The 16554-nt window shown below is 38.1% G+C and overlaps 2 protein-coding genes and 1 long non-coding RNA gene across 3 annotated transcripts; 2 read left to right on the top strand and 1 right to left on the bottom strand.

Moving 5' to 3' along the window:
• Positions 1-2068: 2068 nt before the first annotated feature.
• Positions 2069-5281, top strand: LOC122080877 (30S ribosomal protein S6 alpha, chloroplastic). Its single transcript, XM_042647751.1, has 2 exons — positions 2069-2589; positions 4673-5281. The coding sequence occupies exons 1-2, from the start codon at positions 2182-2184 to the stop codon at positions 4910-4912; spliced, it is 648 nt and encodes a 215-aa protein (XP_042503685.1). The 5' UTR covers positions 2069-2181; the 3' UTR covers positions 4913-5281.
• A 5960-nt stretch (positions 5282-11241) lies between these two features.
• LOC122082286 lies at positions 11242-13037 on the top strand. Its single transcript, XM_042649746.1, is given in 3 exon segments — positions 11242-12258; positions 12402-12480; positions 12482-13037. Coding segments are annotated over 3 exon segments (1152 nt in total). The 5' UTR covers positions 11242-11452; the 3' UTR covers positions 12749-13037.
• A 1563-nt stretch (positions 13038-14600) lies between these two features.
• Positions 14601-16225, bottom strand: LOC122080617. The gene is made up of 3 exons (XR_006140854.1): positions 15991-16225; positions 15455-15891; positions 14601-15248 (listed from the first exon to the last, which is right to left on the bottom strand). It is a non-coding gene; the product is annotated as an uncharacterized LOC122080617 (long non-coding RNA).
• Between the last annotated feature and the right edge of the window lie 329 nt (positions 16226-16554).

Raw genomic sequence — 16554 nt, forward strand, 5'->3', positions numbered from 1 at the left:
GTTCGGATTTATGACATATTTCGAATATGGATTAGTATGGTGAAGAATTTCAGAAGTGTCAATGGCTACATGAAATGGTGATAAGAGCTTTCTCCACTCTCTAGTCCTTTTTTCTCCATTGGAACTGAAGGTGTGAATTCATTTTTGTATTAGAAGTGAATTTTAATCTCAACTCTGAACTTACTTCATTCCAATACTGTTTACTGATATGGTTAGGTGACACAGAAAAATATTTACAATGAACTGAAGTCACAAATCAAAATCAATGACTAGGCAGAAAGGATAATATTTGCACTTCCCACTGGTTTGAAACATGTTTCTAAACATTTCCTTAATTTTAGAGAAGCTGGAAATTTTGTATATATCCATAGATAGAGGAGACTGGATGTTACTATGGGTTTATCTGATGATTCTTCTAAGGTAATAGATGAGACCCATTTCCATGTCTCAGCACTTCTCTTTTGTTTTTTCTGTCTTAAGGCCCTACAAGTAGCAACTTGCCCCATATGTTTAAGCAACCTTTTTTAACAAGCATGCTATCATGGTGCCATTTATTGTGTACTATTGTCATTTTGGGTACTCATAGGTTGGGTCTTCAAGGGAGGATTTGTGTGTGTGTAAGAGAGAGAGAGAGAGAGAGAGAGATGAAGATCTTTCTCTTACACAAATAGCCCTTCTATTGGTTTAATGGGGAAAAGTAACCTTCTTTTGTACCTAATACTACCTACTTCAAAGGAGGAAAAGAAGAAAAAGATAAATAAACTTTGTGAGCAATCTAGTTGGCAAACTACAATAGCTGTGAAGAAAGTCAGTCCTCCATTTGCAATTACATTTGCCACGTGGCAATCTAGTTGGCAAACCCAAACTTTGTGAACAAAGGGGTCATGTCATCATTCATAAACCTTTACTTGTCAAACTTCTGTGCATTACATGATAAAGCATACAATTGAAAAAGGAAGGGTCACTAAACTTGACATTCACCCAATCGTAATTAAAACTTTCAATCTAAAGAATCAAAAATCAATAAAATTAGCCATCCACATGGTGCAAGTAACTTAATAGTTAAAGGAAACTTTTGTTCAGCATAAGACAAGGAAACTTTTTTGAAATTTTTTTTTATTCAATATGTAAAATTAAAAGGAAGCATGGCATCTAACTTGTAGTGACCATTGATGTCTCTTTTATTTATTTATTTTCAGTTAAAAAATAAAAGCCACTGAGAACAATCTTATATGCAATATCTTCTTATAGAGCATTAACATGGGTTATAGGCTGGCATAGGGTTCTAAAGGTTTTAACTAGTGGTGATATTCAATAACATTTCTATTAAAATATCTAATGGAGGACTTAGTGCATTGTATGTGCAGATTTGAATGACTCATATGAGTCTTTGTCCTGTCCCTTTAATTCTTACTTTTTATTTTATTCTATTTTTTGTTTTTCCAATCTTGAAGGACAAAGCTAAGATCTTACCCTGATATGTAGGGTAAGCCAGTTTCTAGTGCACAAGTAATTTAAAGAAAGGGGAAGATTTCTATGTTCGATAGAGTGGCTCTTGCACCAACACAAGAGTTAATGGGAGTGTACATAAAAGCATCAACAAGATCGGCATTTTCAGCTTTCATGAAACTAAAATTGAGGAACTTTTAGCTTAAGCCCTTAGCTACTGATGTCATCCACCATCTAGATTCGAGACGATAGAGAGACAATTCAAAACGGCTTCTTCCAACATATCTCTCCTTAGTCTTTCCCATAAATTCTCCTTTTCTCTTATATTTGTCTCCCTTTTATCTTCTCGCTCTTTCAAAATTTTTCATTTTTTAAGGAATCTTTCTGCCTTGAACTAAAAAGATAGACTACGAGTTCATTAGACTCTTTTATGCAAGTAGCAAAAAGGATGTACACAATTATGGGTTTTGAGTAAAGTACTTACCATTGTGCCGAGGCCCACTTTCTCGAGAGGAACTAGTATCATACCTCTATATGTATCATGTAATTACTTAAATTCTCATATTCAAAACTTATTTTTTGATTTTATAACATTCCAAATTTTCACTTCTCTTTTCCCCTCAATACTTTAAAATTCCTAAATTGTCCTTCTGCCCATCTTATCCAAAATTTCACAATCTTCTCCAACCTCCCACTCTTCTATGCTCTGCCCTGCCTCGGGAAGCTTCAGCCATGGCGTCGCCTGCAATGGCTTCAACCCTCACATCTTCTTCCTTTTCTCCTAAACTGTTCCACAGCAACTTCACTTCCTCTTCTTTGTCGTCTTCCTTGTCCTCAGTTCTGTCTATTACTTCCATTGGTCGTCGTCTGAAACTTTGCCCTAGTAAATTCGAGCACCAGAAGAGGAGCAGCCATGGAATTTCTGTCAAATCCCTTACCGTAGATTTCTCTGGTTCGTTTTTCGAAGGAGGAGTTGTTAACGATGAACCACCAGCCCCGCCTGGTTCGGCGATTTCGGTGGCGGAGGACAAGGAGGAGCCTCAATGTCCGCCTGGACTCCGACAGTACGAGACCATGGCCGTCTTGAGGCCCTCCATGTCGGAGGACGAGCGTCTCGCTCTCACCCAGAAGTACGAAGAGGTAATCTATTCGTCATATTCTCCTATAATTCCTCTCTCTAGGTTTATTTGCTCTTTCTACATCTTCTTCTCCCTCTCTCAGAATTACTGGATTTGCTTTTAATCCGTAATCATGCGGGGTGATTACTTGTTAATTTAAAGGTGGAGCGCTTGTGTGGCAATTCCAGTGCCCCTCACTCCGTCAATGGTTATGGATTCTTGAGCTGTTTCGCCATCTTTTTTTGATGTATTGCGGTAACGATGAACCCCATGATTTGTACAGTGACTAAGGGTATCGAGTGTTTCATATCATGGTATCAAATGGAGCCTTCTAGTTATTGCTCTCAGGTTGGAGCTGCAGTATTTAAGATGCATAATTGGCAATCCAAATCTATAGTTTCATGTGATTATGAGTCTAAATATCTAAATGTGAGACCCATAGGATTATTTTCAGCATATTACCCAATGTTTTACTCAAGAAAAACATATTCTAGCACCCTTCAAGACTAGTGCTCATTTCTTCCAGTTTCCACCCCATAATATTTACTATCAAGATATCTATTTATACTAGAGGATTTATGCTCCTTAGCATTTGTTTCACTATGCCATATTAGGTAGATATGAGTAGCACAAGCCGAATACCTATGCTGTAAATGTTGATTCTTTTGACAAGGTTCTAGCATGATATATGATTGGAAGCTGATTAATTGGAAAACCTCTTTGACGATCAAAATTTTCAAATGTACCTTTTTTTTTTTTACATATATGCACATTCTTTCATGAGTCTTTACAATTAGAACGACAAGGTTACTTGCTTGCTGCGCTTCAGGTACTTTGAGTTCTCCAACTTTGTTGAACTGCTTGTATGAATTTTTTGGATGACATTTTTAATGCATAAGTGGGTGAATATATTGGTTTTGTTTTTGATGAAAACTGAATTATTCACCACTAGGATGATAGTGGGATCATCATTACGTTCTCTTGTTCATAGCTCTGTCACAGCTTTCCATTATAGGCCTTGCAATAAATGCATGGAAGGACAGGTATAGATGCATAATCTTCCCACATAGATATAAGGGAAGGATTAAGTCAAATGAAAAGACCAAATGGTCATAGATATCTGTGGTAAGTAGAGCTTGAGATCCATTGTATGGACATACCTATTGCTTATTGGTGTTTTGATGAGTTGGTCTAGATACTTGGCAAACTCCAAAAGCTTTTGCTTGAAAAATTATTCAGATGTCATTAGGTAGAACAATCTTATTTCTGAAATTTAGGATATTAATTAATCAATAAATTTATTAAGGAAGCAGAAGAGAGAACCTGTTTTCCATTATTTAAGGAGCTAAACACCTAAATCCATAGTTTCATTAGTGTCTGTATTCCTAAAATTTTTTTTGGCATGCAGTAAATATGCTAACCCCAAGGGGTTAGCGTAGTTGGCTTGGAGGTGACATGGTACTCCGCCTCAGGAAGCTAGGTCCCGTAATCAAATCTTCGCCACTGCATCTAACTTCTTGGGGCCACCGCACGAGAATTTCCATCTCGAACTGACCCGGTCCTGTGTAAGCGGTATCACAGTGACCCCAGGGACTAGTTGGGTCAAAGATCCGGACACCCTGGGTACCCAAAAAAAAAAATTGCAGTAAATACTGTTGGAACTCCTGCTTTTGCATGGAGCCAAATACCTTGGGGAACAAATTGAGTTCTGTCCTCACTCCTCTCAAGTTCAGAATGAATTTCTTTGACTGGTATGGTGATTGTTGGACATCAGACAGAAACTAAATTCCTTCTGTATTTGGGAACAGACTTTATATGTTTCTTTTCCTTACTATCAGTGCCCGTCAGTGCAAATAACTAACACCTACATAATCTGCTATGACACAAATTTGGAAGCTTCACTAGGGTATTACCTTTTTTGTTATTTTATTTTGAGCAGCAGAGTTCGTTTAAAGTACTGATTACTAGCATATTTCTTCACTGAAATTGATCTCATTTGCTAGAAGGGAAAACATGTGATGCACTAATGATTTGTACAACTGTGAGATTTAACTTCAAGTATCTAAAACCATAGTGAACTGAAAATTATCACTTTTGTCCTGCAGTTGCTTGTTGCTGGGGGTGGCATGTACATTGAGGTATTTAACAGAGGAGTTATTCCACTTGCTTATAGCATCAAAAAGAAAAACAGGGCTGGAGAGACCAACAACTATTTGGATGGTATCTACCTCCTTTTCACCTATTTCACAAAACCAGAGTCCATTGCTGCTCTTGAGGCAACATTGACGGCTGATGATGATGTTATTCGATCCTCAACCTTCAAGATAAGGAAGAGAAAGTATTAGATTATGCTGATACTGCCTCTTCATAAGGAAAATGTAAAGAGAAGGGAAGAGGGAGCTCATAGTCTGAGGTTCTTTCTCAAACATCAAGATTTTATGAAATTCATTGTAGTGAATCTTCCGAAGTTAGTTGGAGCGGGATGTAGGAATGTTTTGTTGCACAGGCTTCATCCAGTCCAGGAATTAGTTTGTAATACACACTTCACTAAGATAAGCATGTATGTTGTAATGGCATTAGAAACTGATATTTTGTTACTTTTGATGGAAAAGCAAGAGCATTTGGTGAATTGGATAAACGGAATTCAATTATGTTATGACTGTTGAAAAAAAATTGTGGTGTTATATATTTGTTGTGATTTAAGTTTTCCTGAAGAAGAGAGAATCTCCTCTCCACTGGTAATGTGACCCTATGATTGGAATCAGGTTTGAAAATACCCCTTTTCATGCGAATCAAATGTTCAGAACTCTATCGTGAGGAAGAGAAATTGGGTCCTGTTTTTTGTATTGTCGATAAGCGGGGATATCATGCGATTGTGCTTCTATGTCCTATGATACTCTGTGCACCAGTTAATGTTTGTATATGTACTTAATTAGCTCCAGGTAAGGTGAAGGTTATTGTTAGGGGACATAGCGGAGATACTAAAAACATTGCCAGATCTCCCTTCTGTAACAACAATGGATGAAAAATTCGTTAATGGACTTTATATATGGCTTTCTAATTCATTCAATGGTGTTATAAGAAGATTTTCTTGCTGCTGTTGATCTCTCATAAGAAGTTTGTACATATCAAATGAATTAACCCCTTACGAATCAATTGAATCAACCCCTCCAAGAAAAAAAACAAAAAAAAAAAACGAATAAGGAATTGTAATTAACTAATCATACAACACAGATTTATACATTTTAAATGCATAGTCATGATCCCAAGAAAATAAAGAAGGATAAGTGCAGTTTCTGTAGTATCAATCTGTGATCTATAAGGGGGGTGTTTGGGTCGGTAAATCCTCAGGATGACATTCTTTAGAATGATAATTCTTAATTTTTGGAGCTGTTTGGTCCACTAGGATGACCCTCATAAGTGATGGTCCTACTTCCCATGAATGACCAATATACAAAGAATGTCCTTCAAATCTGAGTTTATGTCAAGACTAAAACTCAGATTTGAACAACCATCTCAACCCTTAATATAAAAGGGGAAAGTGGGAAGACATTCTACGGACGCCTCTAACCGAGAGTCCAAACCCGTGATATTGTGAAGAAGTTTTCCCTGTTCGCTTCTCTGTTCGATACCCTCTCACCGAGAGTCCACCACTGGCAACTGGTAAGCTCTCTCTCTCTCTCACTCTTTCTCGTTTCTCTGTCTACCTCTCTCGATTTCGATTTCATGGAGTTGTAGGGCTAGGTTTTTAAAACTAGAAGCTCTCTATTTCAATTTCATGGAGTTGTAGGGTTTTAGGTTTTTAAAGTTAATGTCTTGAGTTTTGTTTTCTAAAAATCTTCTTCTGCAGATTCACCGCTCGTTGTTCGAACCTTTGGTCAGCCACAAGCCTTGTCTGGTTCTGGTTGTTCGGAGGTAAGTCTCTCTTTGTCTTCTTTTTTTTTTTTTTTTTTTCTTTTCCTGAATCCTCTTCTTCTCTCATGAAAATCTGATTTGGGTTTTGGAAGATTTGGGGGTTTTCTATTTGAGATGTTAATGGGAGAGACTACGATTTGGGGGTTTTCCGTTTGAGACGTTTGAAGTTTGCAGACAACCAGAGATGGTAGCCATTGATTTCTTCCTCTACCTGCTTCAAGTTTCATTTTCACTTTCATATTTCTCTCTTCTTCTTCTTCTTCTTCTTCCTACAATTTTAATTCCTACCCAATTCACAACAATGGAGATTGAAGCTTCAAAATTCAAGATGTAAGAAGAAGTTCGCATTCCACCAAAGAGAGGGCAGATCAAAAGAAGGATCTTTACTGGGTTGGTCAGCTCTGTACTGACAGTAGCAGCCCCTAACTGCGTGGGACAGGGGAAGAGCAAAGATGTCAACCCAGTGCATTTAGTTCCATCTCCTCTGCAACCTCACCTACAAGTGCTTATGCTTCAGAGGATTATTCCTAGTCCCTACGGGTTACAAGCATACAGAAAAAACCCCAATTAATAGATAAAACCTGTTCTCCCCTTATCATTCTCTCCCCTACCTCTCACCTGCTTTGTTCCATAACTTATTTTCAGTTTCTGGTGTTGGTCTTCCTCTTCTTCCTGCACTTAATTTTCTTTCTCTTCCATTCTATCAAAAAGAGAACCGATCCTTACCATTTCTTCTTACCTTCTTCTGCTGTCTTTCTTCCATAGTAGTCCTATAGAAGAGTTTGAGAGAGCTATTGTTGAGATGCAGGGGCCCCTGAATTTTCTTCGTTTGGGAGTGAGTTATAACCATTGGTGCTTTTAGTTTTGTTGAGAGTAGGGGTATCGAAAGATGGGTTCTGTTCTGATCTCTGAATGAATCAATTTGTGGATTCTTTACCTCAAAATGAAATTTCATCAAGTCACAGATATAAACTTGGGATTATTGTAAGTTGAATCCATAATTTCATCAAGTCACAGATATAAGCCTAAGGTGTTTGAACACTACATGAAGAATATTGAAGATGGTGGTCAAGACTGACAAGGTGATGTAATATTTACTCGAATTTAGCCTTATGTTTTCATTCGTTTGTGACTTATATGGGCTCTCTTTGGGTTTGGATTAACGTTGAGCTTACCTTGAAAAAAAAAAAATTCCTTTTGGTGTTTTGATCTGTTTCTTCTTTTTCAAGATGTCTGTTGTTGAACCTATGCTATTGCTTGTTTTGCTTTGAATGAGAAGATTGGTTTTGAATTCAATTGAATTATGTATTTTATGCTTATTGGCACTAAAAAGGGCTTACGGATCTGGAGATTTACGAAATTTGAAATTTATGCTTATGTAGTTTAGCTCTTTAGGGTAGATTTCTGCCTTTTCTTTCTCTTTTTGTGAGTGCTATGGGGGGCTTCTTATGGAAATTTGAAATTGTTCTTGGGAAATTCATGGTCGTGTGGTACTTGAAATCACTTCAGTGATGGTTAAGGTAATTTAACGTAATGCAAATGAGGGTTCTTAGGATTTATTTCCTGATGGTTTTGGAAATTTTGCTTGTTGATCTTTGCTTTTGCATGGTCCGTTAATCTAGATTCTGTCATGAATCTCGTGAGTTGGAAACGGGAAACTAAAGATTGAGGTTAGTATCGGTGTTGTGATACATGTAGCAATATACTAATTGCACTTTGAAGTTAAAATACAATCCAGAGTGTGTCTTCTTACATGAGGAGCTTACTAGAGGTGTAAATGAGTTGTCTTTAACTAGGTACTGGTATTGTCAAGTTTGATATTCTACTGGAAAACATTTACTATTCTGTGAGGCATTGGTTAAAATATAAATGTGTTTAAGGTATCTGTATGCATCAATATACCATGACCTGTTGCTAATTGGACATTGCTATTTGTCTCAGCATTTGGCTTTCTATCATTTTTTTAGAGTAAATATAAGGCTTTACTTACCTTGATTCCTTATGGAATTTCGCTATGTCATGTAATTTAAAACACAACGGAACATGAGATAGTTAGTAGTTTTTGAGTGGGATGGAGGTAAAGATTCAGTAAATGATTATGTACTTATTTCAATCATTGTCATGCAACATAAGCTGAACGACCGTTCTCCATTGTAAGTTTCTATATTTTGGTCAATTCTTTGCGGCAATTGTGTCATACAAATTCTCTATCTTTGTCTCAGGCCTGGCTGATGATCCTGCCAATAAAAAAAAAATGATACGAAAGCTGAAAACCATGCTTCATCTAGTAGCAGCATTGCGCTCAGAGTACTGGGCATATGCATTGGGGTTGTGACTGTTGTAGCCTTATCTGTATTCCTATTTAAGCTACGGTAGAAGAAGAAGAGAGAAGAAAAACATGCGCGCCTTTTGAGATTATTTGAAGAGGATGATGAGCTTGAGCTTGGCCTTCGGGATTGAAGCATATTCTTATTCATACTATGACTATAATTTTGTTGAGGCAAGTTATGTAATAGACATCTGGACCAGATCATCAATAGATTTAGCTGTTTCTTCTTTTTGTTTTGTCATTCTATATGACGTCCATACCAGATTATAACTTGTTTTTTGGCAGATGGTTTTTTGGGGTATCTTTTGAAATTAATGAAAATTCTAGTTGTAATTGTTGATTCTTGACCACTTTATGTATTTTTCTTTCCATGCGATTCTTATTTAATTGCTGAGAGGACAAGCGGCTAAAGTGAAAGTTCATATTATCTTCTTTATTCCTTTGCTGTAGGTAATCATGTTTTTTTACAGTATATTAAATATGTGTCTTAATATTGTGAAGAAGAGTATGGGAGATGAGATCTGGTGTATTATGCCTTTGATTTGAAAACAAGTTCAGATTAATTCTAATCCAACTCTATTCTGTTGTCCATAACCTTAATTGGACAAGGGAAAGCCAAGATTTAATAGGGTCAAAGGAGTGAGAAAAGACAATGATGCTTATAATTTAATAGAAGATATGACCTTAGGAGCGAAATAATGGAAGAAGATCTATTAGTTTGATTAGGCATAAGTTTGTTCACAACCATGCATGGTGCAAAATCGTGTCTTCACCGTTGGTTGGGGTGATGTGCCATGTACTATACACAATTTTCCCCATCTAACTGTTGAAGGTACAATTGTAAATCATGCACGATCATGCCAAAAACCTTTTGACAAAATATATTCTATATTTATCATGCCAATTTTTATGGAAATATCTATTATTTATTTCCTTTAAAAATATTATACTTACCATACATGGTTGCAAATACATTGTAATCATTCATATGACTCTTATTTGTCATATGAAAGAATGATGTTGCATATCCGACCCTTGAATATTTAATAAAGAAGTTAAAGTTAATCACATGTCAAATTTTAGTTTCAAAAAATCATAAGAATGTAGCATTTCAGTTTAATTCAAACAGTTTTATAGGAAGAATTACTACACATGATTAGGGTAACTAAACAGTTTTACAGTAAGAATCACTACACAGATTTAGAACAATCAAACAGTTTTACAATAAAAATCACTACACAGATTTAGGGTAACCAAACAATTTTTCAACAAGAAACATATATCAGCCTTAAGGTAACCAAACAATTTTTTAGCAAATAACATAATTCAAAAGAATATCTATCAAAAGATTGACATTCATATATGATACATACATCATTTAATTTACCAAACCAAACACTCCCTAAAGAAATCATCCGTTGGGTCTTGGGAAGTAGTTGACGTGGATAAAAGGAAATGAGTCAAGGTCCCCTGTGGTCGGATCCCGAGGGCAGATCCTAGAAATAAAAGTGAAAAGGGCGGTGATGGTGGCCTTCTTTAATTCATCAAAAGCTGTCTCATTTTGGGAAATGGTGCTCCGCCTTTCCTGAACAAATGCCCACTTTTACTGTTATGAGATAAGAAAGAACTCGCCGGCCTTATGACGACCTGGTTTATCATTTCTGATGTGGGTTTTATGATGATGCTGATGACGATGTGACATCAGTGATTATGAGTTCCATTACTTTGTTTGGATAGTATTTTATCTAGATTTCCTTGAGAGCCTCAGGAGACGGGAAGGATCAATGATCTTCAGACTTGGCAGGCCCCCCCACCTTATAGACAATTATGAGAGGGGAAGGTAGTCGTAGAGTGATTTAATTTATAGGAAAAAGGTCATTTTCCTGCAAAATATACAATTGAGCAAGGAGCAAAGAGTAACCCAAACAAAATTAGGTTTCAGTTGATTGTAAATGTGTCTTTGCAGAAGATGTTCCGATTTCCTGCCTTTCACAGGTTAATGCAATCTCTCTGTGAATAGTAAATTTTTCTTCAGAATTTCTTTCGACGCCAGGATTCCGGAGCTCTTGCAAATCACAATTTTGCTTTCAATGGTCATGACCAGGATTCAGGGGAAACTGTTAATAGTTGAACTGATTTCTTTTGTGAGACCAAGGGAATGATTCTGCCAGTTGGAAGAATGATGTGACAAATTTTACTATTGGATATTTAGGGAATTACCTAACTTGGTCACATGTTAAATTTCAGCCTTAAATTCAATCATTTACCCTCTCTCTAATGTCATATACTGTCCCGTGTATATCCATGCAACCTCTTGCATCAGGCTGAAACTTGACATGTGATAGGGAACCTTGGGATCTATAAGTCCACAAAATGTTAGCCCCATATGGGCTGCAAGGTAACAGAATCAGGCCATGGTTATAGTCTAACCTGAAACCAAAGTGGTTACAAACTAGAAGCTCCCCAAGTAAATTTCTCACATCGATGATTAAATTCAGTGCAGTACTTAAGACTTCAGTTATGATAATGTCTATTCTGAAATGTGTTTTGCTATTGCTGCAAATTGACGGATACAGATGCCAAGCACTTGGAAGGTTTGATTCCCTCAGAAACAGAGGAATACATTATTGTGCTTGAGCAGATGCATCTCCTAGAAATTGATGCCTTTGCAGAACAGATGAGACTGAAAGACGAGAAGTTAGAATCTTTTCGCTGGAGGTCATTGAGCTTGGAACTAGAAACAAATCGGCTGCTGACCCACATTGAAGGCCTTAACCAGAATATGTCACAACTCAGGGAGGGAAACCTGAAGCTGGAAGCCTTGCTGTTGGACCGCAAATCTGGACTGAATTCCTTGAAAGAAAGGTTCTCACTGCTGTTACAGCCCCTTTGTCACCAAAAGACCAACTTGAATTCAGTACCGAAGAATCTGGCTTTAGACCATGAGACCATCTGGTCTGAAGTTCAAATTACAAAGAGCAAACCAAGAGAGAAAGAAGAATCTTATCCCACTGCCATTGGAAATCCTCATGAGGTGGTGACTGGTAATGAAGATGAGAACCGATTTGATCATTCTAAAGAAAAGATTGGAGTAGAGAAAGTGGTTAGCATGGACCTTGATCATATTCGAGTTGAATGCATGCATTTAGAGGAGGCCCAGATTGGCGAGAAGTTAGCATCAGCTGGTAACTGTGTTGTTAAGAAGGATTCTTGCCCATGGAAGATGGATCTCCATGCTCTTGGAGTTTCTTTCAAAATTAAGAGGCTGAAGCAGCTTCTTCTCTTGCTGGAGAAGATGGCAGGAACACAAAAAAGTTGTGTACAGAGGGGTAGTGATGATCAAGGGCAGACCCAGATAAAGGGTTTTCTTTCTTTAATGACCTTGCTCAATAAACAGGTCAGCAGGTACCAGTCCCTTCAAGATAAGGCTGATCATCCAAGAGGATGGTAGGCTTGATGCTGCTAGCCCCAAAACTCCCCCCCCCCCCCCCTTCTTTCCAAAATAATCTTTTTAGCCTACATTCAGTATCAAAACTGTACTAATGTCTCTTTATATATGCATTTTTCATTTAAACTGTGAGTTTTTTCAGCACAAGAGCAAACTACATGGGAGTTGTGAAGATTTACACATTGCAAAGGACTAGGGGGAAAACAAAAACACTGGAGCACTTTCTTAAAAGAAACTTTTCAGCTACAAAGATACATGGTTGCAACAGGGCAGATGTTGACGGGGATACAGTCACTGATTGCTTCTAGTTTTGTTGGGGGTGCTGAAAAAGTTGATGAATCTGCTGGCTTCGATATGAGACAGTTGGCTGATGGTGTTAGAACCCTAATTGGGGAAGTGCAACGGGGTCTAGAAGTTTGGATAGCTCGAATTATAGGAGACATTGAGGGGGCTCTGGCATCTGAGAGTATTGTGCATTTGAGAATCTAGTTGCCTCAGTTCACTGCTTACAATTCTGCTCTGAATTTGACCTCTGAAGTCAAAGGTGATTTGAAGGTGGGAGGGGTCACGTTCACAGGTTATCTTCTCCTCTTCCAATACATTATTTTGATATGAAAAACCAATCTAACACCATTTGATAATTGATCTTCCATCACTGTTATGGAATGAAAATACAATGTAAGGTTTAGAAACTGAACAGTTAGTCATTGATAAGCAGATAAGATTTCTCCTTCAACATTTAATGTATGGGTTTTGGCTGTGTAGTTGCAGTAGTCGACATACCACATGTCTTGGCTAAGGTGACTTAGATGTCTGAATTATAATTATCTAACTATGTACCAGGGAGCATCAGAGGGGCAGTGACACCTCCAGTGATGGAAAATCTGATCCTGTAGTTTCCAATGCATTAAGATAATAACTTATATTTTTTAGAGAAGCAGTCCATAATGTAAAATATCCAGGAGACCCATATTTCCATTACTCATGCAAGTGTCATATTTGGCTTGGTTTGATTGGAAACTTGTCAATTCTTTTTCCTTTGACATTTCTCCAGATGAACTCCAGCATTACAAATGGATCCTAATCAATATTCATAGTGGAACCAGAAAAACTGATTTGCCATTTTTCTGGGTAGCCTTTCGCTCTCTGGTTTCAACTGAAGCATTTATTGGTTTGATTTTGGATCCTTATGGCTGGGATTAGGTCCGTTGTCTTACTCAGAAAAAGTAAGCGTCTATTTGCATTTTTTAGTTGTTCCCTTGTGTCACTACACAAATATTTGGGGTAGTTGGTTTCAGTAATTATTGAGATTTAACCCATTTGGACTTTGGATTATTGTATAATGTGGATTATTTGGGGTAGTTGGTTTCAGTAATTATTGAGATTTAACCCATTTGGACTTTGGATTATTGTATAATGTGGATTGTGAACGTACTACTGTCATTTATGATTGCTTTTAAGATTAGCAATACTTTTGCATAATGGGGTTTCCTCTTTTTAATATGTGGACCAAGTTTCTTCTAGTGAAGAGATAATCTATTAAGCCATGAGTTTTGAGTCTTTTGACTCTTGAATGGGACTTTTGAAATAGTGGAAGAGGCATTTCAGACTTGGTACAATAACAAAGGGAATATTAACACCTCAATGGTCAGATTCTCTTCATCCATGGTAAAGAAAAACATTCGCATAGGCGATGTTGGTAGTCTGACTGAAAATGGGCGACTACCCCAAATACTATATTCATTCTCTTCACTCATTCGCAGAGCCAAGAGCTCTGTCAAAGTGAGGCCAAGGCAAGGGCTGGGCAAATGGGCGACTGAGCTTCGCCAATACCTCGGTCAAAGTGAGGCAGAGGCAAGGGCTAGGCAAATGGGCGACCGAGCCAAGAGCTCGGCCAAAGTGAGGTCGAGGTAAGGGCTCAGCAAATGGGCGGCCATGCCAAGAGCTTGGCCAGAGTGAGGCCGAGGCAAGGGCTTGACAAATGGGCGGCCATGCCAAGAGCTCGGCGACGCCACTGACAAGCCTAATGTTTGGCCAAAGTAAGCCTGAGGTTAAAACATGGTTAAGATGTCGCCAAGGTAATGGCTCGGTTCAAGGTCTGTCGAGCCGTGGTCATATTCTGTCTTATCAGGTAGATAGGATATGATCTAGAATAGCCATGTATTAGATTTTCAAATCTAATTCAATCAAATACCACCCTCTATATTCACATGAATCTTGTGTATGTTATGATACAATGTGTACCAATATTTTAACCATTATTGTGCGCTCTCTCAACTTGAGTAGAAAAATACTATTTAGATAAGAAAACGCATAAAAATGGACAGTTCAGATCGACCTGTACGTGAATTCCTAAACGTCACATACAATTGAGACACCATTAACTACCCATGCAAGGGATTGATGGTTTTAGAAAAAAACTATTTAGATAAGAAAAACCATAAAAATGGACAGTTCAGATCGACCTGTACGTGAATTCCTAAAACGTCACATACACTTGTGACACCATTAACTACCCACGCAAGGGATTGATGGAAAAATGAAGGACTGCAGGTAACCATTGGATTGGACATTGGAGGGTGGCAGTGGGCACGGCAGGAGCGGGCAGGACCATGGGGCCATGGGTGTCCGTAAGGGTCATGCGATCTCATATCCAAAAGCCTGAAGATTGCTCGGAAATCTTCATATTCTCACACAGGCAATTTGGTTTTCCAGTGTCAGAGGTATAAAGAATTAAAGAGTATAAGACAGTAGAAGGGATAATGGACTCACGGGACGGGGATGAGTAGCACTATTACTTTAGCTCCTGTCTGATAAGGAATATATGCCCAAACAAGTCTCTCCTTGATTCTTTTGGAATCTGTCAGCCCTCCTCCTTTCTGGTGCTGAGAACCCATTGAGCTCTAACGTACGGATTACCCATAGTCCAAGTCCAAGCTCCCAAGGTGTTAGAGAAAGGAGCATTTACCTGATCTCCATCTCCTAGTGTCTGTTGGTTTTGGGCAGATCATGATGAGAATGAAGACAAAGGAAGGAGGGAGTCAGTGACTTTCTTTGGTTGCACCAACGCAATCAAAGCAGGTTGCCCACTCTTGTATCAGTTAAGCAATCTATCAAACAGTTGGTGCACAAGAGAAAGGAAACATTTAACAAAACACACAAACACATATAAGGGGTGTGGTTCCCTGTTCTTACCTTCCCGAAGGGACCATGAACGAACTGCAGACGAGGAAGACTTTGCTGGCAAACACCCCACATTTTCCATTAGACCCCAGTGACCCACCAACATAGATAAACCCGTGAAGCAAGTCGAATTGAATAGTCAAGGCCCTTCACTTTCTCGAAGCTGTCTCCCTTGCCAAATGCCAACTGGGCTGCCACTGGGTTCTAAGCTTTACTTGTGAAGGACTGTATTCCTCTAGAAGTAAAAACAGAGGATGAATTGAATTGAGACTGGCTGACCGTTACCCTTTTCCGCACTTTTGAATCAACTGTACCGTTACAAATAGGGGTCTCCAAGAGTAGAAATTGGTTGTAAAAGGGTCCCAAGGGCCAAGGGGTGCTTCAGTGCTGACTTGTATGAAACCTGGGGTCAACAAATTGAAACAACCTGTCTTTTGGTAGCCATCTACCTGTTGACAAAAAAAATACAGGAAGGCATATTAAGAGTAATCCATCTGTAATGGGTGCCTATTAATAAGAATATCAGAAATGTGAGTTATGAAACTTACGGTCCAATGCGTAAACAGTTAGGAATGTTGTTCAGCTCAATTAACGTAAGAGAGACTCCAAGAGTAAATGATGAGTATTTATCACAAACTAATCAATCATTACCTACCACATAAACATGCCCTAAACCGCAGGCAATGAGGTGGAGATGAGCCTTCTAGTCTCCATCATCCAAGCCCTAAACCACAAAATCACAACCATCGCTCATCCCCTTCATCCTTCCATTTTTCATCATCAAAATCATCTTTACCTAACCTCCCAACACATCTAAAGTAGCCTTGACTTATATCTCTCAATAATTTGAGGGCTATTCTAGGGTTTTTGAGATTGATTTCAAGTTTAAAATCCTTGATATAGGAGAAGTGAGGAGGTGACATCAAATTGAAATTGTAGTCAATTCATATCACTACTTGTACCGACATCAGGCTTTTAAGCATTGGTATTGGATTGGCCAAATTGTATCAATATTGACTAAAGCAAAAATCAATACTTGGCAGACTCTTGTATCAAGGGTAAAATAATAATAATAATAATAATAATAATAATAATAATAATAATAATAATAA

Source organism: Macadamia integrifolia, chromosome 6, assembly GCF_013358625.1.
Source record: "Macadamia integrifolia cultivar HAES 741 chromosome 6, SCU_Mint_v3, whole genome shotgun sequence".
NCBI lineage: Eukaryota > Viridiplantae > Streptophyta > Magnoliopsida > Proteales > Proteaceae > Macadamia > Macadamia integrifolia.

Coding starts and splice junctions, on each gene's coding strand:
- LOC122080877 (XM_042647751.1), top strand. CDS start 2,182: ATGGCGTCGCCTGCAATGGCTTCAACCCTCACATCTTCTTCCTTTTCT. Junction 2,590..4,672: donor TCACCCAGAAGTACGAAGAG/GTAATCTATTCG, acceptor TTTGTCCTGCAG/TTGCTTGTTGCTGGGGGTGG.